Source organism: Melospiza georgiana, chromosome 7 (genome assembly GCF_028018845.1).
Source record: "Melospiza georgiana isolate bMelGeo1 chromosome 7, bMelGeo1.pri, whole genome shotgun sequence".
In the NCBI taxonomy this organism is placed as follows: domain Eukaryota; kingdom Metazoa; phylum Chordata; class Aves; order Passeriformes; family Passerellidae; genus Melospiza; species Melospiza georgiana.
Genome location: NC_080436.1, coordinates 13,942,356 through 13,965,633, shown reverse-complemented (window position 1 = coordinate 13,965,633; position 23,278 = coordinate 13,942,356). Strand labels below are relative to the sequence as shown.

The following is a 23,278-nucleotide window of genomic DNA, read 5'->3' as shown; positions in this document are numbered from 1 at the left end:
ATAGAATCAAGCCTTGCTTTAAAAGAATTTAGCAGTTTACAGTTTAGTAAATGTTAGCATGTCTCAAAATGTACCAGAAATAAGGATGTAATACAAGAATGCCAGTCATTACTAGGTTGTACTATGGACTGTGTAAAGTTGCTCACTCCATTAGAAAACAGAAGTGTCTTGAACTACAGCACTATTAGCAGGAGAGCCACCTAACTTTAGGCACTTACATCTAAGCTTATTAAAAACTGCCTTTACAGTTAATGTTAAAAAATGGGCATATGCAAACTATGACCCATTTTATCCTAACACAGAAATGTCCCACCCTTGACTGCTTCATGCCAGCTTTCCTGTGTTTGTGAGATGCCAGAAAGCTGTTTTAAAATTATGGATGCTGACTACACAAATACAAAGCCTCCTTGAAGACAAGTCATCAAATAAATCTGATTTTTTAAACTAAGTCTCCACAAACACCTGCTAAAACTTAATCTACAAAACTGCACATTCCTTGTTTAATAGTTTTATACTCACATCAAAGTGGTTTCACCCATTAGAAATAGTTTATTTTCTACATAGTTTGCAAAATTTATTTTTAGCATGCATTGTAATGAATGACAGAGGCACATTCCAACAGAGTACTACAGCTGTTTAAAGAATGAAAAACAACCAGTCAGTTTTCCCTCCACAACACGAGGTCTCATAACAAGATTAGTTTTACAACAAAGTGCCTATTCTTCAAAGTAATGCAGCAACACTTGAGCCTATTTAACAGTTATTGTAGGCAGCCTCCATCAAACAGGTTAGTATTATTTTAACAGGACAGCCATCCAGAAACTTTTGAAGACAATGTCAATATTTTAATAGCTATTTCCAAAAGCTTGCAGCAACGTAGTTCTGATGTTTTGGCAGGCACAGAATTGTTTAGAAATCGGTCTGTGATCTGCAGTGTTATTAGATTGGGCAAGTCTTAGCACACCCAACTTAGCCTAGTCAGTCTGGAACTGAGGGAGCAAAAGCAATAGAAAGTTCTGGAGTTTTTGTTGCTTTACTTTTTAAAATACTATTTTGTAAGGGGATGGTTAAATATATTTCAAGACATTTGCAGGCTTTCTATTAAAACCACTTCTTTAGGTGACCCATATTTCCTTTACAGAAAAATTCCTCACATATGCTGCAAATATTATCAAAAGGACCATAAAGGGAAAAAATGTTCCTTGAAACAAATTAAAAAGTTTTTATAAGCCTATTAAGATGATAATCAACAAATAGGATTTAATGAAATCTCCAAGAAACAGCCTAAAATAAAAAAGCAGATGGAACTAAATTTCAGGTTCTTTAGAGTTTGTTTGCATATTGCACTTTTCTCCATCAATTAAAACAGATTTCTTTTGATGAACTAGGTACATTAATCTAATTATTAGTGATAGAGTTCTCTTTCAAATTGTAAGGTGCACACTGTATGCATAATCCTTTCTATCACCCTTAATCTTTTGAGTGTTAAGAAAATTTTCCTAGGAGTACAACACACTTTTCTCATTATTCAGTGATCACTGATGTGCACAATTTCTGCCAAAAGTTGTCTACAGGGAAACTTTTAAGTTTTAATGATGCCAATAGAAGAAACTTCCTTTCCACAGTGTAAGAGTCATGGGAAACAAGGAACAGGGCAGAGATGTCACTAAGCCATCAAACATAGAACCAAAGTTGAATAAAATGCCTTTTTTCAGAACTTAGCCACAATTGTTTGTGTAATCTTCACAGAGGTTTGCTAACTTGCTTTTGTATTCCTATACTCCCAGGAAATCCAAAATCATTTGGAGTTACTGGTTCATTGTTAATAGTTGCAGCTGTCTTTAAGGATGATTTTAAGCTTTGTAGCTAAATGGGAAATTACTTGCAACAGTAGAAAAGTTCCATTAATATCGTCATTGTCCATCCTTCAGTATTTCTTTCTTAAGTACACTCAGGTTTGGTGTCTGAACCAGATGACATCTTTTGTATCAAATCTGGCTGGCTTTCTATTTAGAGGGGCTCTTTTGTGTAAGAAAAAATTAGGCTCCAAAAATAAGGTTTTTGGATGGCTCTAGAAGCAACTACTGCAGTACATTTAAAGGAGATAATAGATTTTAAAACTGAGGCATTTTGAAAGAGCTACACTCAAGACAGTCTGAATTTTTTTAATGCATCTTGTGATAGATTGTGTGCTTATGGCTTGATTAAGAGCAACATCAATGCAGCAATTACCAAGTACAACCTTGCCATCCCAAGGTAGGGATGTCACCCTTGATGTGATAACAAAGGTATTACTGCTGGTCCTTACAGAAGTTAGCAAAGCAACAGCAAGGCATCTTGAAGCACGAACAAGCTACACCCTAATCAACATTCCTGGTTACTTAACATAGCTACATCACAATTTTCAAGCCCCCAGGTGAAATGGCTGTTCACTAGCAGATACTACACAATTCATTAATCAAACTTCAGAGTGACAGAAATGGCAAGGTGCACATAAGGAAGAGAAATGTATTGGCACTATTATTCCAAAGGTGAGTATTTGTGACTTTGTTTCAAACAGGAAAAATGTTACAAAACTGGAAGATTTAATTACCTAATAAAACAAGTCTCCACAAAATATATAACTAACATTCTTCTTACAATAAATTTCCTTACGCCAAAAAACTAACCTTACATCTGTTATTGACAAAGAGCAATAATTTTAGCCCTGGAAGCACTCAACTGGAGTATCTACACGTCTGAAATTCCCAAGTACTTTATAGTCCCATTAAATGCAGTATATATTAGACATCCAGGACCAAAAATTCTTCCAACAGTTCAGGAATAAATATTCACATTTAACAAAAAAACATGCATAGGATTGTTCTTCATAACACTTTTTTCCCAGGAATCAAAAAACAACATCTGTTATAGTTATAGGGTCCCAATAAGCCTTTTTATGCTACAGAAATTTATATATAGCATCTATTAGCAACACAGAACTGATTTAGTGTTCTGTTTAGAAAGCATCTGCTCAAAGCTGAAAATCTAGATGACAACATTTACAGTGTTAAAAGTGCTTCTACAAAGAATATATTTTTCATATACATACAGTCTCAAAATACTTCATGAACTCTGAAGTGGTTGTCTAAGGAGGGAACTTCATCAGCAAAATGCAGTTGATCATTTATTTCCACACCAAATTCTTCAAGTATGTGTACAAATTTCTCATGCTCTCTCCCAATCCATGACCTCATTGTGTCAAACACTTGGTACGGTGTAACGTGAGCATGAACTTTAATTCCTGTCTCTGCAAGTTCTTTCAGCATTTCAGGGTGAGTAACCCAAGTGTTGCTTCCTCCCGAGTGACCACCATCCAGCCAGTAAATTGCTTTTATGTTTTTTAAGAAGGCATCTGTATTCTTGTCTTTTTTGGCTTCCTTCAGCTCATAAAGCAGCTGGTTCAAAACCACACAGCCTTTACTGAAGCCAATCAAAGTAAAGGATGCTGCACCCACAGCAGAGGGGACCATGACATTGACAGCAGAATTATTAGAGCATTCACAATCTCTCTCCCTTTCTTTGGAGGAGCAGCCATTTGTTGTAGGAACAGACTGTGGCTGTGATTTACAAGCAGCTATTTTTGCATCCTTGCTGACACCGTGCACACTTTTCTGGGACAGCAGAATATTCTGAGACAGTCTGAATGCATTAACCAGCAAAGCATGGAGATGCTTGAAAGCTCCAAAGTCAGTGCTGTGCTCTGGTGCTCCAAACATGTTACTTGTCACAAAATTGTCATAACAGCTGAATTTGTGCAGGTGCATTCGAGAACATTTTATGACCCAAATAAAGCTATTGGGGAACCGGCGAGCCAGTATGGTAGCAACATTTTCAAAACTCCAGTGCTCCCACTGAAAGTTTTCTGGGTGGCAAGACATGATGTCATGATAGTTCTGAAAAATTAAAAAAATAGAAAATATGCATTACTACATTGTGAAAAGATTCAGCTTCAATGTACTCCTGTTTATAAAGGAGAAAGGAGTACTTTTTTACAGAAAGGACTGTAAAAAACCCCCATGCATTAGAGGCTCCTACTTTCTAAGTTTGCACAACAAGAAACACATAAAAGAAACTGGTATATTTTGACTTGCTTACTTTAATATTTTTACAACATATTTTTAATACCCCCAAGATCAATACAATAAAGTCAGCACATGAAAATATTAATAATTTTTGTTGACTTCACACCAAAAGAAAATGAAAGTATTATTCAACTTAGTATGACACAGAATACATAATTTTACTGTATTATCTCTATCTACAGAAATTATCTGATTATCTTACTGATTATCTTACTACAAAACAAAAACAGACTTAAAACTTTGTAGCAAGTTTTCTGGATTTTATACAGAAACAAAAATATCCCCTCTCATTCAGCTGTAGGAAATTTTTGCTGCCTTATTCACATCCATAGAGGGCATTTTTGGAAAGAAATTAAACCCCAAGTCTTGAATGAACCTCATGTCTGAAATCTTATTGGCAAAGAATACCAGTTCATTTATTTTACTAAGGAATAATGAAGCCATTTGCAAGAATGGCAATCAGACAAGTCTTCATAAGCCATCCCAATCTTTAAAATAAAAACACACAAAATGCTGCATCTTTACCTGACAGAAGGGAAAGCCATTTTCCCTTGAAGAAGAAGGCACTACCTCTGCTTTCGAGAAGCAGTAATGACAATAGAGATTAGCTGGCTACCAGAACATGATATGTTAGAGATAACACATAACCACACGCTCGGGGACAGCACTTCAGTCTCTGCAATTTCTCGCCAACTCCAGAGACCACAGGTGCCTTCTCAGGACAGGCTGAGAAAGTGTCAGTGCCTGTCGAATTCCCAAAGCGCAGGGTCTGGGATGTCCATACACCTGCACGGTGCTCTGCCTGGGGAAAATAACCGGGCACCTCATTGACACTCTCTGCCACGCTTCCAGACACTGCCATCCCTGTCACTGTCACCCTCAGGCAGCGCTACAGAGAAGGGCAGTGGGGCTGGTGACGGGGCTGGAGCACAAGTCCTGTGAGGAGCAGCTGGGTGTGTGCAGCCTGGAGAAGAGCAGGCTCAGGGGGAGCGCTTGCTGCTCGCTCTAAGTCCCTGAAAGGAGCTGTAGGCAGACAGGGTCGGTATCTTCTTTCAGGCGACAAGAGGACACAGTTTTAGGTTGTGCCAGGGGAGATTTAGGTGGGACATTAGGAAGCACCCTTCACAGACAGGGTGGATTGCCCAGGAGGTGGTGGTCACCGTCCCTGGAGGTGTTGAAGGAAAGACCGGACACGGCACTCAGCGCCAGGGTAGCTGGTGTGGTGGTGTTGGTCATAGGCTGGACTCGATGAACTCCAACCTAAGCGATTCTGTGAGGACGACTCTCCTCCCCTCCCCTCCCGCTACAGCCGAGGTTTCCGAAGGGCCCGTTCCCGCTCCCCGGGCCCGACCGTGCGGGGCAGCGAGATGCTCCGACGGCCGCGGCGGGAGCCGGGCACTGCCCACCCGCACAGCCCTTCCGGCGCCGCTTCCCCGCTCCCGCTCCGTCGCCCGGGCCCCCATCGCGCCGCGCTCCGTACCTGCACGTCCCCCGGGAAGTACACGACGTGGTGCTGCGGGGCCGGGGCCGGGCCGCGCGGGGCCGGCGGCAGCAGCAGCAGCAGCTCGTTGGTGCGGTGCGGCTCAGCGCCCGGCACCTCGGGCAGCCGCAGCCACGGCGGGCTCAGCCTCGCCGCGGAGAACCCCCCGCCGCTGCCGCCGCCGCCCGCAGGCCCCGCGGCGCAGGCGGCCGGCGCCCCGCAGAGGCTCATGGCGCTGCCCAGGCACAGCGCGGCGGGGCCGGTAAGCCCCCGCAGCAGCGCGGCGACGGCCGAGCGGCAGCGCCGGCTCATGGGAGCACCGCTCCGCGCGCCGCCCGCCCGCGCGCCGCGCCTGCGCACCGCTCCAGCCCCGCCCCCGCGCACGGGCCCGGCCCCGGGCCCGCCCATCGGGCCCGCCCATGGGCCCCCCGGGAGGCACCCGGCAGGGGGCGTAGCACGTGCGCCCGCCCCGAGATGACGTCACGAGGCTGTTCAAAAGGCGGCGGCGGGAAGCGCGTGGGGCCGCGAGGGAGCAGGGGCGCTCGCGCTGCCCGCGGGGCGGTGCCTGAGCCGGGAGCCCTGAGGGGGCCTCGGGATGGGGCAGCGGCCGCGGAGCCTCCTCCGCAGGGCTGCGACACCGCAGGGTGTGGGGCTGAGGAACTTACAGAAAGGATCTAGTGCTCCACGTGGAGCAGTTAATTTCCAAACCGGAAGGTATGTGCCTCCTAAAGGTGCTGGTTGTATGAGAAAAAGTAAATAAAAAGCTAGCTTTGAAATACTGGGTTTGGATACACTAGTTCTGCTGAGTTGGAAGAAAAGCTTTCATGTGTGCTAGTGAGAACTCTTGTATTTTACAAGGCAAACAAAGCGAGCAAACAGAGCCTTTGGTTTCTTTCTAAGCATTTAAGTTTCCTTTTTCTAGAATTTTGATATTTCACATATTTTTTCTGTTATTCTATTTTCCTAGTCTACTTAACAACACTTGTATGCAAGCCTACAAAACTACCAAACGCAAAACCGGTCTTCTGTTAGCTGAGGCACTCAAGAAAGGAGAATTAATTAAGCACTAATTGCTTAATCAAGTAATCAAGCTATTGACTGGTTTCTTCTTGTCGGAAAATAGAATACTTCAGAGTGGCTTTTTTATATGAACAGCAGAGTTTAATTAAAACTTTTGGTGATTTAGGTTTTTGATTAAGACAGCTTTTTTTTTTTTTTTTTTTTTTTTTTTTAATCCTAACTGTCCCGACGTTTTTGTATGGAAGTTATTTTTGATGCGGTTACAGCTTTTTTTCTCAAAGACTAGGGAAAAAAATCCAATATTTGGTCACCAGCAGGTGGCGCGGCGCGGTTCGGAGTCTGTGTCCGAACAGAAATACTCAGGTGCTCACTTCGGCCTTTTCCCAAGCACATCCATCCTCTTTCGCCTGGTTTGAATTCTGGACATATTGTTGTAGGATGTTTTCCAGATTTTATTTTTTTTTCTCTGTGAGCATGCCCTAAGGCTATGATCCGAGTGGAAACTTTCACAATCCTTCTGCTAATGAAGCAAAATTTTTTAGGAAAACATCTCTAGCTCCTTCACTCAACTGTTTGTTTCAGTTCGTGGAGACAGATTTTCTCAGTCCAGTTTTGAGCTGTTCAGGTCCATGCTGACACTAAAACTTAATTAGGTGGACTAATGGAACCTTCTCACTTCTGTTCTCTACTAGGTACTCTGCTGAAGAAATACTGGATAAGATCTTTGAAATGCATATGCATAAGAAGAAAGTAGTGCTTTGCTTTTCTCATATGAGGCAGATAATTTCCAAAAAATGCCTACAGAAATAGAGCAAAATGGCTGTGCTCCGAAAATCTGGATATGTGGACCTTGATTGCTAAGGTTTGTTTGCACAGGCTCAGCTCTACTATGATTATTGATAACTGATGAAACAGCAGGGATCCACTAGAGAGAAGTGGGCAGGCAGAAGAAAGTTTTAAATTTGGTAATTATTGTTGAGAAACATGAATAATTACTGTCAGCACTGTGGAGAAAAAATCTGTGCTATTCTCCTCTGGTGGCCTGTATTCTCTCCAGAGGTTTCTGCAGATGAGAGATTAGCTTGCCCAGAAGAGTTTTACAGGCATTATTCACATTGTGGGGATAGTTACAGTAACCAAAAGGGCATGCTGCTACTTCTGCCCAGAAATACTTATTTAACCATGGTGTGTTCATTATGCAACTGGGACCAAGTAACTAAAGTTAATACATAAGGTTGTAGACAGGCTTTCATCTTCATCCAAAATGCTACATGAGCCTTATGGGAGAGCATGGAAATTAGTCCATATCTTAGTCAGAATTCAGACATAGAGCATGACCAAAATTGTGAAATGGACTCGCTTTTGATTATAGGAAATAATGGTGTACATGACCTGTTTTTTCCCCACTTAAAATAGAAAGCACCACTTTATTCCTACTCTCAAGAAGATCCAAGAAGTCTTCTGTGACATATTATAAATTATAATGGTGACTGATTGCTCTGAGTTTGCTTCCAATCTTTGTCATGTGGCTGTTGTAGTATGCAAGTAGATTGAATAATTGAGTGTATTAATCCTTACACATATCACCCAATGGAGGCACAAAATACTGTATTTTTGATAGGTCTTTGTCAGCCTTCATGTTTGTCCTTTTCTCTGTGATGCTTCACGTCTCCATTTTTCTATTTAATAATTGTTTGCTTGTTATGCTCTCTATTATTGTAAGAAGAAAGACCTTTTCTTTTTACATGCTACTTCACTTACCACATCTGCTCTTCTTTGGCCACAGCAGCCCTCACAGTTTTCATACACAGGATCAGTCACTGACCTCTGGGCTGCCAGTAGAACAGCCTGTCCTGGATGTGCAGTTCAGTGCCCATTTCCCCCTCCTGTAGGTAGGACAGGGATGTGAAGTACATAGTATTTTTTCAGACTTTGCAGATCTTTACACCTCAGGGAGTTTGGCAGAAAGAATGTCTATCATGGTTGATTAGCAGTGATGAGAGACATTTATATAAACTAATTCCTCTGGAGAGAGCTAATGGCTTTTTCACCTCTTCAGTGTCTGAGTTCCCATATAGACCCTTGGGGCTGCCTGCAGGGTGGCTAATTCGTTTAACCTGTCAGAGACAGCCAAATCTGCAGTTTGAGTAGAAAGGATACACAGCAAAAGTTGTCTTTGCTGTACTCAAGGCAATTTTTCTGAAATTGCCTTTATAGCATGTATGCTAATCCTGAGCTTCCATTCAGGGCATATATAAACAGCATAGAATAGAATTCAGGTTGTATACTTTTTTTAGACTAAGAAAACAATCTGCAGTTTGTTTTAATCATAGCACTTAAGTGAAACCATTTTAATATTTGCTTCACCAAAAGTCTAGGTGAAGAACAGCTACCTGCTGATGTGATACCTTTAGCCAAGTATTTAAGGTACTTGAATTTCTATGCCTTCATATGTAGGACATGCAATATTTCAGAGGAGCATGCTGCAGAAAAACATTCTTCCTGCCCAACTAATGTGCAGTGTATATATGCACATATTTGCATATCTGTGTACTTTATTTTAGTTTCCTTTTAAACATTTTCCAATGCATATGTGTTGAAATTGCTAGTTTGCATTTTGGCAGAGGATGGGAATAGCTGTGAAAACACCTGTTAAATACTGATGGGAAACTCCTCAGCAGTTGATATCCACCTGTGTCTTTCAGTAGTGAGAGAGAGTGCCAGGCCTGGCTTGTCACTCTCTCAGGTACAGTAACACTTCGGGACTGAGCTACCTGCATCTGTGGTGAAGCGTGCACAGAGGGATTCTCAGTGGCTGCACAGTGATGAATGCCCAGGTCTTGGCTTGTAGCTCTATCAATGGCAACAGTTCAAATGAAATTACAGCTATTATGCTGCATTGTAAGTACTAAACAATTTACTTCTGAAATTCCTACTACCAGCTCTGCCTGCCAGCATCCATCTTTTGTGTAGGTATAAGATATTCAGGAGATCATAGCAGAGAATAAATCTCTCTCTGGGCAATTTACTGAGTTGTATGAAAGTGAGAATAAAAGCTTTTCAGCATGAAAAGTAAATCTGTGTTTCTTCAGTGTCAGCTGCATGAAGAAGCTGCTAAAGAACAGGATATAGGATCTTGGGTTTTTAGTGCTGAAAAAATCAGCATGTATAAAGTATTTGGAAACTACTGTATTGTTAATAACACCTTTTTTTTCCTTTTGTTTCCCTGTGGAAATTGGTTTTGTTTAATCTTGATTCTGTCCACATTTCCAATACCTTTCTATCAGTCATTTTCCATGTCTCTGTTGGCTGCTGTTAGTGAAGAGTAGGACTTGCAGAGCAAATAATCTGGAAGAACTGGGGAAATTGATGAATTAATAGATTAGGATTATTCAAATGAATGCCTCTACTGAAGGAAAGCTGGGGGAATTCAGCTTTTATGCAGTGTGTTTGAACATAGGCTGGAAGTTCAGTGTGGTGACTACACACTGGAACCTGCATGTGCTCTCTCTGTCCTGCTCAGAAGACACAATGAGTAGAAAGCACTGGAGTTACTTTAATAGAAAAATTAAGAGCAAAGGGCAGGAGTTCCTAAACAAAAATAAAATTGGTAGTTCTGCTGTTCATGGAACAATGACAAGTTTCTGTGCTTTGCTTTTTATCTAAGTGTACAAAAACCTTAGGATTTAAGGAAGCTCTGCGTTGCCTGGTGTAAATCAACATAAATTAGGAAATCTGTTTGGGATTTAAAAGAATGCACAGTGGCCCAAGGAGTGTAATAAAAGGGGATTTTTTTTGCTTAAAGAATTGGACAACGCTCAGTCCCCTAATCATTTCTGCAGTCTGAGGTTTGGCAGTGAAAGTTTGAGATTTTGGCTTGTGTGTGCTTGTATCCCAATTTCCCTTCTTCTTTTCCTTAGAATATTCTGGCTTTGTAAATGGGTATATTGCAATGTATTCAACATGAGACTTATTTCTGCCATTCCTTTTTTTAACTTGGATTGCCACATGCACAGAAATAAGGTCAGAATTTGGCCAAAGACAGTGTCCTTGCACCATGGGTTTCTGGAATTTATACCACATCCACTCTAGTTTTTCCTTCCAAAAATGGTTTGAGATGCTGCTTGCATGGTACCTCTACACAAATAGTAGGCAAGTAGGTCCTCAGCTTGAAATAATTTGTTTGTCAGAGCACAGTATTCACTTAGGAAGAATACTGCATAAGCTCAGGACTCTGTGCTGGCTCATTTGTTTATGGGATGCTGATAGTAAAAAAATATTATTCAAATAGAATATGTTTATATGAAATAATGGACTTAGCCATATGATATCCAGTGGATACAGATTCTTCAGCTTCCAGTTATATTCTCCAATATGTAATGACAATGGAAAGTATGTAACAGGCAATGTTTGTTACTTTAGAGTATCAGGCAATTCTTCATTGCTCTTAATGCAAATAATCCTGTCACAGTTGGTACTTTACATGGATGAGGAATTTCCCTTTTATTTGTAGAAAGACTTGGAATATTTCAGCACATGTAATAGATATAAAGCTGTAAGTAAAGGTATCTCTAAGTTAAGTTATTGTTAATCAAAGTATTTAAGCACCTGCTTCTGATCAACTTTATCAAAAGACTTGTTTTTAAATGCAGGCAGAAAATTATTTATATGTTTGTGCAATATGGTGAATTGAAGTTTTTGCTATTTACTGCATACTAGAAATCTCAAATTTTTATCTTCCTCTAGAGCATGAAAGTAGTCAAGCAGCAGTGGTAAGCACATCTCCAGATGATGCCCATAACAATCTGTTTTTGTTAAAGCAGCTCCTTTTGATTTAAGACTGTACCTATTTTTTTTTTTCATGTTCTTAAGGAGTTTTTAAGTCTTGTCCCAAAAGGATTTCCTGTGATTAGAAGATGAGGCTTATTTCCCACTTGTCTGATGTACAAGAAGCTATATTTAAATATAAGGAAATATTTCTTTCCTGTAAGGGTGATGATACACTGGGCCAGGTCTCCAAACTTGGAGACCTTCAGATGTCCAGAGCCATCTGCCCAAGCTCAACCTGCTGTCAGAAGGTGCCTTGGTCTGGATGTCTCAGGATGCCTCTTCCAGCTTTAGCCATTCTGTAATTCTCTAATTCTTTTCAAGCAAGCACCTGTGACACCTAAGACTGAAAAGCAAATTGCAGGCCATGTTGACCTAAAGCCAAATCTACCTGTGATAGGAAGCTTCCCTAGTCTTGTTGTTCTAAGGCCTTGTGAAGTACATGCAGAATGATGTTTTATTCTGTTAGGAGGTTCCTATGCAGACATCACTCAGCTGCATTTGCAATAAAAGTCCATCTTCAGAATACCCAGTGACATTCAGTGTTTCTAGCTGGTATAAGTTTGCTCTTTTGTGTTTTTCTGAGGGAAAAGAGCCAACTAAAACCACAAATCAAACAAACATTTAAAAAATCACGTCACCAAACAAAAAACTCTCCTTAACTTACCAAGATTTATTTAGTGCTACCTTGGGAGAACTTGTTTTTGTTAAATCTGGCAGTGGAAGCAATGTGAATGAATTGCAATTGACTGAAAAGGAAGCAATTGACTAAAAAGCAATATGAATTGAAAAATTTTGGCAGGATGCTTTGGCAGAAGTGGCTACCAAGTCCCCCCCCCTCCCCTCCAGTGAGATAAGAGGATGGATGTTTTCTGCCTATCTGGGTTGTGGCTTTCCAAAGCCTCTGCTTTGGCTGTGTTCAGCCTTGTATGGCCTGAAAAGCTAAGAACAACAATTTCCAGAATATTTTTGTGTGCATATCTCACAGAAAAGACTAAGCTGTAGGATGCTTTTATATTGCATTAGCAAACACTACAGAAGGCTTCAATAGGATCAGGTGAGAGGACAATTTCATATAGTCCTGCTATAGCCACTTGCAACAGACAGCTGCAATCCATGGATCCTCAGTGAAAGGATGCACCTTCAGATACTGATTTAGAGCCAGAGGTCATTTGGGGAGACTGTTTAGTAAATGGATACCTCAGTTTAGTGTGAAATGCTTCTGTAAGCTGCAGACAGCTTTCATTGTGCCCTTACTGAAGTTAAAAAACTTCAGTTCTGTGATGTATTTTTTTGAGCTACGAATTCTTAAACCTGAGTTAATAAATGAAGCCATAAATTTATCTAGGTTCCTGGACCCTTTAGTACCAATTTATTTAACCTGAAAAATGCTTGAGGAAAATAAGCAAGAAGGGTACTGATCTATATTTCTTCCTTTTAATAAAACAAGGATTCCCATATACTTTAAAAATATATCCTCTCAGAAATTTAGTTTTTATTGAGAATGGCAGTGTTTGGATCCATTTTAAGAAATGTTATACATAAATAACTTTGAGAGGAGAATACATGATTTTCTTCTGTAATCACTGCTTTTAATTTTCTTAATGCACTTTTCACTGTTGCTTTGTCTGAATACATTTTATTTTTGTTCCTCTAGACAGGATTCTGCCACAAGCATTTTTAAATCAGGCATTAATAGCATAGTTCACAGTTGTTACTGCCAGTGCTCAAACACAAATACTGCATTTGTGTTTGGAGGAAAAAGCAAACATCAGATCTTAATTATGTGCATTTGTGCTTCTGTGCTTAAGCAAGCTGGCATAAGGAGTTTACATCACTATCAGTTAACTGTAGTCTGTAGCTATCAGGATCACCAGCTGGATGGTTTGCAGTGGTGGGGGGATTTGTCCTATTTTTTTGCCCGTTTTTAAGTGGCAGGATTGCCAGGGAAACTTGAAGCTTTGTGTTTACTTTATCCGTAAGGAAATTAGTAGGACTTTAGTACTGAATAACTGACTAAAATAATTTGATTTATTTGCAAACTGTTTTCAAACAGTTTTTGTGTTTCTCTGTGGGATTTATTAGGAGTGAGTAGGCCAAGAATTAGATATCAGAATGGTGTCAATCTGCAATACAATCTCTTCTGTTTTTCATGAACAGACAAATGATGAGTGGATCATCAGCCCTTTGCAGCATGGATTAAGTTTGTCTGTCACGATAGGACTCTCCTCCTGGCACTTTTAGGCACATTTCTAGTGATAAGCTTTAAAACTTGAAAAGTGTACATTAGTCACTCAAGCTTTGGATTGCTGGTCAGTTATTAAAACCATTATTGTGATTCATCAGTCTTTGATGGATCACTAGAATCACATAATTATTCCCCCTTCCATTTTGTAAGGTGTGGGAGGTGCTGAATGTCAACATAAGTAAACTCTCTTATAAAGACATTTATTCTTTGCAAAGCAATAGAAACACAAAAACTTTATCTGCTGAAGAGAAGAAAAGTTACACAAAAGGATCTATTGTAGATTTTGGCCAGATGTCATTTGTAGAAAAAGAAGAGAATTGGGCCCAGTAAGAGTTAAGTGCCGGGGGTGCTTAGAGAACCTCCAACAAGGACTTCTGGTCAAACCAGAACAAAAGAAACATCAGCTACACCTAGGAAGGATTGCCTGACATACAGGACCACAGGCCTTTATCAATAGAATTGTGGCAAATAAATCAGGAATCCAGTGTATGCTTTTGGGTCTATATAATGCCACTTTGTTTTTCTCTCATTTTAAAATCTGGTCTTCTAAGGTACTACTATTTTGGTTTGGATTGATACTGTAAACAGTTGAAAACATTTTAAATTGTTTTTTATATATTTAATTCAGAACATGAATTTGATCTAGTTGGCAGTGAACAGCAGAACATTTAGAATTGGTTGACTTATCCCACTTTTCTTATAAATAGGAGTCAGCATTTATTCTTTCGGTTAGAAGCTTGATTATAATCTGGAGACTCTTGTTAAAGTGCTTGCTAAAAGGAATGTTACAAGCAAGATGTTTTCATTTTGTGTGCAGCTAGGAAACTTTTGTTAAATGTGCTGTTGTCCCAAAGCCATAGGAATAGTTCCCTTTTTTTCTGCAGTGTGAAGTTGAGTCCAGGAGACTGAACTTTAACATCTTATTCTTGAGCAACAGACATTGGTGACTTGGAGAGAGAAGTGCTCATTAATTGTATTTCAAAGTTTTGGAGCTAAAATCTTGAACATGGATTCAGTTTTGATCATCCTAAAACACAATGATACTTTAATTTAATTGTTCTTGCCCAAAGAAAAGTGTATGCCAATCATTACTTGCTGCTGAAAGGAATTTGTGTAGTTATCTCTTAGGCTCATTTTTGAGTAGTGGAAAGTTTAGTCTTTCTGAAATTAGCTCATTTTTCTTGCTCTTTCATGCAGAACACTTCACAGGAAGGCCAAGAGGCCCATCTTTGGAACATGAATTATTATTTAGGTGTTACTTTGTAACATGGACAATGAATCTGATGTGGGTGGATAAAAGGGAGCTAATGAAGTACATCTTGTCTGTTTTCAATAAAGAGCTGCATTTGTAAAAGGTCTTCATTTTTAGCAACTGCAATAAAGGAAAAGAAAAGGTAGCAAAGTAAAAGAAATTAAGCATGAATATATTGGATATTTGTGAATAAGATGTCACCTGGAGACAAAGAAATTAGACTGACTTTGCATGAAGACTGAATATTTTTAATACTGTGTTCTTGAAGATACCTGTCATGTGTCTGTCCTCAGTCAGCAGAGCTGTGCTTTAAAGAGCAGCTCCTGACCATGGAGAGAAGACTGCTTGGATGGGTCTAGCTGGAGTCACTCTGAAGGACTGTAAGCATAGTGTGCCTTAATGAAAGGCACTAGGTAGTTTTGCAAAAGGAGAGCAATTTCCATCTCACTTTATAAGATGCATGTATGTGTAATCATGTATTTTTAACATATGGATTTCAAATCTTGGCATTGAAAGCTTTCCTTTATTGAATTGTGAAGTGTATGAACATAAATAGTCCTAAATTGCTGTGTTCGTGGAAGCACAAATGAACAGTGTGAATCCAGAATAATTTCATGTTAATTACTGTGTTTTATTCCAATGGTTTAATTAGGGAATGGTGTCACATATTGCCATAGAATATCACAATTTACCTGCCCCCATCTGACAATCTTTTGGCTTTAGTAACAAATGAATGCATAGCCCTTTTTGGAACGGCTTTGAAGAGGAGATGAAAATCTTATTTAAAGATGGATAAAATTAATATATCCTTTTGGAAATTCACAATGAAGTTAACTGACCTTCTCAAGATAGATTAGCAAAGTGTGTCAGTAGTCAAGAGCATTTAAATTCCTGACTGTGTCCCTCTTTTTAAATCATTCTTTCCAGATCAGTCTACAGAATGGCAATCTCACCAGTGACTGAGGCAATCAACAGAACTGAATTACTGGGTAGATGTATTTTCCTACAATGAGCTTTCTTCATGTAAGTAATTTACCTCCTTAGAGTTTTTTGGTTTACTTTTCTTCTGAGAGGAAGAGGATTGGGGTAGATAATAAGGGTGACAAATCTTAAAAAAAATTTTTGCATTTCTTATTGAGATTTCAGAAGGAAATGGACATCGCTGCAAGTTAACAAAAGGGAAATGCATGTATATTAAAAGGATTTTTTTGTTGTTCTTGCCAGGAATAGAATGCCTTGACTAGCCATAAATGGCTTCATGTCTTGGAATTGGGGTCAGTGGTCAGGGAGAGTTCTTATAAAAAATTTGTAAGAAATTTAATGTTTCTTCTGAGTGTCTAAAGCAGGACACCATAAGTTACACCTTCTTCAAATAAGCTCTATTGATGATTTAGTTTGTGGGATGTAAGATTCTCAGTCTGTGCCCTAAATCCATACTTTTTGGAGATGTTTTTGAAACTTTGTTAGTTATAGTTTGTGTAGCAGTGCTGAATTATTTGCTGCACAGCAGATTCAAACTGCAATCTAAAAATTAGGCTTTGAATTCTGGATGAATATCTGTGAAAGTAGGCTCCAAATGACCTGAAGTTCTTTCAAATGATCTTATTTGCCTAAAATTACATGAAAGAATATGGTTTTGCTTTTAAGACTTTATGCTGTGTTGCTGTCATTGAGCTATTGCAGGAGATGTTCTTGAATGTACTGTTGAAAAAAATTATTATAAATAATCCTGTGTTTTGTAGTCCTCTAAGCCAGAGAAGGATTATGGTAAATCAGGTGAACTGGATGCTGTATTAGCAAGGATACAATGACCCAAATTACATTTTCTATTGAAGTACTGTTAAGGATTACTCTGTTTTCATCTGTACACCAAACTTCAGACTCATTGAATTTGTAGGTACTGATTTCAGTAGCAAAAAATACAGTTTGCAGCATGGCTGGGAATTCTGCTGGCTTTTCCTTTGAGTGCCTGCTATGCTTTTAAGTACGCCTGCTATTGACAACTTTAGTTTCTTCTGGTTGTGAATGTTTAACCTATTTTTTGTGTACTTGTTAAATGTATTTTGATGTTAAACACATCCCTTTGCAGCTACTTTTTAGCAAGGATTCAGCAGAAAAATAAACAGCAAGTGGAGCTAGTTTGCATAACAGGCATGGAGCAAACGTCCCAGCACACCTTGGTGCCCAGCAAAGTTAGTGCATGCCATGGCAAAGAATTCATTGATCCCACTCATGCTGATCTCTGTGGTGCTGTACCTCATGTGGGGTACCCCCGTTCCTTACCATTTCACAACAGTTGATCTTACCTACTTGAGTATTGCTTCTGTGTCACAGGTACTTTTTTTTTACTTGTCTGGGTGTTTGAAATAAGAGCCAAATAAAGGCTAAAGTAAGAGACATGTTTACTAACTTGATTTTGGCTTGCAGTTTGCTTTTGTTTTGTCAGATCTGACACAATTGTTTTTCCTGAAGTCCAGTCTGTTTAAATCTAGCCATTGCTCGTATTTTCCACTGTAAACTTGCATAGCTACTGTGGAACAAGCCACAGAAAATGTGGGTTTCATGACAAAATTGTAGACCAAGAATTTTAAAGTTCAGGAGTCATCTTGAGCGCTTAACTAGCATTTATTGATGACTCAGATTTCCAAATGTTATTGTTGTCTGGTAAGTCAGGCACTTCTCATACAGCATTATATGTTTGCTGTAAAACTGATCTGTGAAAAAGCACCAGAAATATTGAAAAGCTAGGGTTGTAAAATGGTTCTAAGTCATGGAACTGAAGTTTTACTTCTGAATTCAAAATTCATTGAGGCAAATATAATCTTCTCAGGACAAATAAACCTCTTAGTGAAATCATGCTCTTTAGAAAAGCACTGCCTTGAGCAATATTATGCAGCTTCATGTACTTCATGGTTTTCATCTCCATGTGTTTAATAGTTAACAAGCTAACACAGATGAGCAAAGGCTGATATGTGCTTTTGGACAACTTGGGACGAAGTGAGTGAAAAGCAGCATAATTCATATGAACTGCTTACAGGGAGACTTTGAGTATTGTCATAGCTGTTACCCCTTGGCTGATCCCAAGAGTTTTATCACCCTAACTTCAAGGGCTGGATGCATTTTGTGTCAGACATTCTTATTCTAGTAGTAATATGCAGGATAGTTGGGTTCTCAGAGGAAATGAAATTAAAGTGTGAGGGAAGAGCAGAGGAGTTTTTGTTGATTACATTTGATGTACAGCTCCTAAATTTCTAATAATACAATTTGTTAAAGGGCTGGTCCCTTGTGGTAGTGCTACATTTTCTGAATCTTTTTTTCATGCATAAAAGTTGTCTTGTTTGCAGGTAATGTTAATTTCAGTCATCTTTCAGTTTATACTTGGAGCATGGATCTCTTAATTGGATTAATAACCAATCTAACTTTCTAAATCTAACCTGGCCAAAAGCACAATTTATTGCTGTGAACTCCTGAGCATTTAAGCTTTTCTGCCCCTTCAGTAAGGGAAGAAGAGGCTGGCTTTTAGCCTCTTATTGACTAACTTAATCAAATATACAGAGAAAAGCGAAGGAGGTGGTGACACTCACCCTAAGTGTGTGCTGATAACTGCTCCAGGATCTTTCCCCAGTACCCTGGCCTGTGTGGTTTTCTCTAAACCAGCATTGTCAGAGTTCCAGTCATGAAAAATTGCTTCTATTCTGTGCAGTTTCTACAGCAGGATGTGGTTCTTTAGCAATACATAAGTTAAAGCTGGTATAGTCCCATGCTCCTATTTCCATTATTTTACCCTTTCCTGCCAGTGCTCCTGGCATTTGTGTGATTAGGGCCTTATTCTGCTCAAGAGTAGTCACTCTTTTGTTGGTGAGTTTTCTCCATTAAAGCTGAGCATGTTTCTTGTGGTGGAGAAATGTGTGGGGCAACAGCAGCTGAGACTGAAGTGCTATGGTACCTCTCACTGAGAACACACTGATGTTATAACCATGGGAGGAACTCTTCTGTCTATTGCAGCATGGTATGGCTCAAACTTTAGAAGTTTTAGAAGATCATCTTCCACTTGCACTGAAAAGAACTCTATTAAATTTGTACTGAGTATCTTGGAATTCCCAAATTTTGCGGAAAGAAGACTAAAAATAATAATAATCAAGATACACAGATGGCAAAGCTGCAGTTTGGAGAAAGGGATTTAGCTGTTCCCTCTCTTGCCATGCTGGGAGAAATTTACCTTCTATGGCTTAGTATTCAGAACTGTTAATCCAATAGCTGTGGGCATTTGTTTGTGGTAGGTATTTTGCACATGGGCAACACATGCATTTGATAACTCAGATTCTGAGCTGATATTTTTGATTGGATGTTTTGGTCACTGAATGTATTCCTTTCTCAGACTGAATGACTTTCATTTATTTTAAAGATTAAAGTTTCTTGGGTAAATGTTTGGTTATTAAATTATCTGTAAATAATTCTTCATACTTCATAAAATGCCCTGTTAATCACTTGGTGACAATTGAAATTACTGCTAAGTATCTATAAACAATGGTTGTGACTGACAGTCTGAGACAAATTTGAGCAAATTTGTGGGTGAAAAAGTAAAACAGATTTTCACTTGTCTCCACATTAAAGTGTGCTGTAGTACTGCAGTGCATTTGTAGGCAAACAATTTGTTTTTCTGTCCATGGAACATCTGTGGATTGTAATAATTTAATCTGAGCCGTTCAGCTTAGTATTGATTTAAGATTAAAACATTACTGTTGTGACATTTGGTATAAATCATACTGTTATGCAGTCTGTTATATACGTGCCTTGTGCATCTGCAGAGCTGCCACTGGAGAGCTGTCTGATAAAACCAAGCTCAGATATGAAAGGTGAGGAATGTTCTCAGCTCCTCTTGACTTCAGCTGGAGCTAACAGTACCTGTGCTTTTGTAGACCACTGCAGGATGATCAGTGCCAAGCAAATCACCATTCTGTGTCTCACTGGAAGTCATCACTGTTTCACTGACTTCATAGACTTCAAAGTAAAGAAAATTTTAGTCAAGTGTTTAACAATGTACTGACTTAAAAAAAAGAAAATCTAAATTTCTTATACAGCTTTCAATTTGATATCAGTGGAATAAATAATTTCTAAAAAGAAGTGCCAAAATGCATACACAATATTCTGCAGAAGCTGTAACTACAGGCCTGAATTTTTACCTGTCTTGCAGAAAGCATTTTGCACTATTTAGTAAATGTTTAAAAACCAAATTAGACTAATGTTTCAATTTTGTTCTGACATTGAGGGGTACATGCTGACATGTATGTCCAAGCAGGAGAGAATGCAAAGTCTCCATCTTATGATGACCTTCCCAGTGAAATCTGGTCATACAAGCAGTTACTGTGACTCTTTGTTGTCTGAGAACATGGCAAACTGCTGCAAACTTATTTTCTGCCATATGTGGATGAAAGCAAATACTTATTTTCACATGGTATTTGATTTTGCTTGAAATTTTACTTTATTTTGATATTGAAGTCTGTTTGTAGTAGTACTTGCAGGGCTAACATGGCTTAAAGCAGAAAACTTTGTGGTAGAAAAGATCACTGTGTATTCCATATAACATGGCATATTTTCTTCTCCTTCAGGAAAGGGGTGTTTTTTCCCTCATTTGTATTTTATCAGCATGGGATCAGATGCACCCAGCTTTGCAACTCTGCCTATTACTCTGATTACTAATTTTGAGGTTTGCGGAGTAAGGAACAAAGAGATGAAAAGCACTGGGCACAGCCCTGTACTTTATGAAATCACTAGAATATTTCATGTGGATTAGAGCAAGAGTGGGAGCAGTTTTGCAGAGGTTAAAGGAAATGTAATGGCAATCTCTGATTTAAACATGGCTCTATTTGCTCTTGCAGCAAATTGTTTACCATGTTGCACTGCAAAAAATGCTTGAGCCTTATGGAAGAAATCAAGGGTTTAAGGAACAAGAGGAATGCCAGTCATGTTTGTATTCTATGTAGTGGTTACTTGGAACACTATGGCCTGTGAGGGTAGTGCATCTAGCTTGAACTGCAAGAATTAAACATTTTTCTAAGAGGAAGAAGTAGAAGCATATATGCCTAGCTTAAACATCTTATTTTAACACTGAGTTCTAGGAAGAGGCTTGGTTATAATAAATCTTGTGTATAGGCACTCCTTTTATTGTTATTCAGTTTACAGGTCCTTCAGATTTTCTCTGCTGAATCTTTCTTTTCTTTTATAGATATTTAAGTCTCATCCACATGTTCCACATTGTTATGCCTAATGGCATTGTAGAACTGTTTCCAATGTTACAATAGTGCAACTTGAATGATTTCTGCTTTACAGGTTTGTGCAGTGGGATCAGACCTGGGTCACTACTCAGTGTTGTTTCTCACTGTGCTGCCTGACTTAGTGTAGAGTAGGTTACTGCAAGTAGCTCTTTAGCATCTCTTTGGAGGGAGGTTCATCAGTTTGCCCCCTTTTTGTTCTTCCATTCTATTTGCAGGTAGACTTTGACCAAAAGCATCTAAAACCCAATATAATTTACTTTTTCTAAAGGCTTCTTTTTGGATTTGTGACCTCAATTAGTTGTACCTTACAGAACAATGCTAGTAGCAGGGGTCTTGGAGTTGTTTTTTTGGTACAGTACACTGCAGTTCTGGGAAGTGGAGGAATAGGTGAAGAGGTAGCCCTCTAGACCAGAAACATTGTATTTTAGAATTTTTATTGAAATAATTTCCCAAAATTATTAGTAAGATGTATCTTAAAGTTTTCAATAGCAAGAGGGGTTTTGTTTTGTTTTTCTTTTAGAACAGATACTCTCCTTTATAATGAAAATTGATCCTTTCTTATGTTTTACTTAAAATAGGAGCCCATGGTCATGGGTTTCATATAAAATTCCACATTCTAGGAGTAAGCATTTAGACAAGTTCAGCAAGGATTTGTTGGTAATTTTTTCCTTTAACTTGAACTTTGGCTTCTGTTTTGTCACCTGTGTTTTTATTTACCTGTTCTTGCTTCACTTCTGTAATTGACTTCAATGCCTCCTTATTTATATCTTTGTAAATGAATATTGGGACAGACTTTGAAATATTTTTGCATATGTTAGACTTCATTAAGATCCTAAAAATTAGGGTTTGATCCTTCTCATTTTTCTCATTTGTTGTGTCTTTTCTGGAGCTGAGTAGCACTGAGGACTTGCTGTGTGGGAAGAGAGTAGTGTGCAACTTGAATTGCAATGCAAACTGCAGTATGAAACCCTTGCTGGTTTGCCAGTCATTTTTTGAATTGGTTTGTAGAGCTATGTGCAACTGTAATTACTTTCAGCTTCTCAGCATTTAGTGGATCTAGAAAATGTCATTATTCTGGGGTCTCAGCGTTTACAGAGCTGCTTCTCTTTTCGTTGCACCAGAAGGCAGCAGCTGGCTCCTGTTGTGCGGCTCGCACGGGTTTAGCAATCCTGCCTCTCCCTGCCTCCTTGCCACCTGCTGGCAAAAGGGGGAAGCCTGCAGCGTGTGGAAATAGACTTCTGCTTTTAGGGGAGCTCTCTCCTGCTTACACTGGGCTCAGTGGGCTGGGTCCTACCTCTTTTCCAGCAAATCCAAGCTCTTGGTCTCAAAAAAACCCCCGAATTTAAAATCTACAAGGATTTCTAGAGGGATTCAAAGTTGTTAAACCTTCAGCTTGAAAGAAAAAAAAAAAGCTTTCCGACTTATTTTCTCAATATCAGCTTAAAATGATTTTGTGTTCTGTGTTTGAGGGATGAGTCTATTTGCTGAAATAAAGAGTAAACCTTATGCTTTTGTGCAGTTTGCGTGTCTTAGAAGTAAATATTAAGTTTGCTTCTAACAACTTCAATGTTGTGCAATGAAGTGGACACAGGAAATCTTTTCTGTTAATTTTTTTTAATGTTACCACATGTTGAAAAGCATTGAAAGAGTTTCTGTGAATTGAAACAGACAACAGTGCTGTGTGTTGGATACTGTATGCTGAGTTTGGAAGTGTTTTTTTTTTTTAATGGCAACCACCATAATACTTTAATACTCATAACTATTTCTAAACTACTTTTAAATGCAGCCTTCAGTTCACCTTCAGTTCTTTATAGTGTAGTAGTGAATTGGTTCCTTCACACAGTTGGAACAAATTCTGTAAATGCAGAATAACTGTTCCAGCATCTCATGACATTAAAAACTTAATGTTTGTAAAATTTTGTACTTTTTTTGGTTTTTTTAAATTACATTATCCTATTTTCACATAATTTTAATTGCTGTTGATACAGGGAAATAAGCTGTATTATTTTAATAATCTATTTGCTGTACTACATAACTAACACAAGCCTTATT

At 39.0% G+C, this 23,278-nt stretch overlaps 1 protein-coding gene across 1 annotated transcript; it reads right to left on the bottom strand.

Annotated features, from left to right (window-relative positions):
• Window positions 1-492: 492 nt before the first annotated feature.
• On the bottom strand, window positions 493-5,916 carry C7H2orf69 (chromosome 7 C2orf69 homolog). Its single transcript, XM_058027866.1, has 2 exons — window positions 5,605-5,916; window positions 493-3,935 (listed from the first exon to the last, which is right to left on the bottom strand). Exons 1-2 carry the CDS (start codon window positions 5,914-5,916, stop codon window positions 3,096-3,098), a joined length of 1,152 nt encoding a protein of 383 aa, XP_057883849.1. The 3' UTR covers window positions 493-3,095.
• Window positions 5,917-23,278: the final 17,362 nt, after the last annotated feature.

What these genes read in the sequence shown, in the direction of transcription:
- C7H2orf69 (XM_058027866.1), bottom strand. Translation starts at nt 5,916, where the DNA reads ATGAGCCGGCGCTGCCGCTCGGCCGTCGCCGCGCTGCTGCGGGGGCTT. An exon ending in ACTTCCCGGGGGACGTGCAG is followed by an intron (nt 3,936 to 5,604) that starts GTACGGAGCGCG and finishes TTAATTTTTCAG; the next exon opens with AACTATCATGACATCATGTC.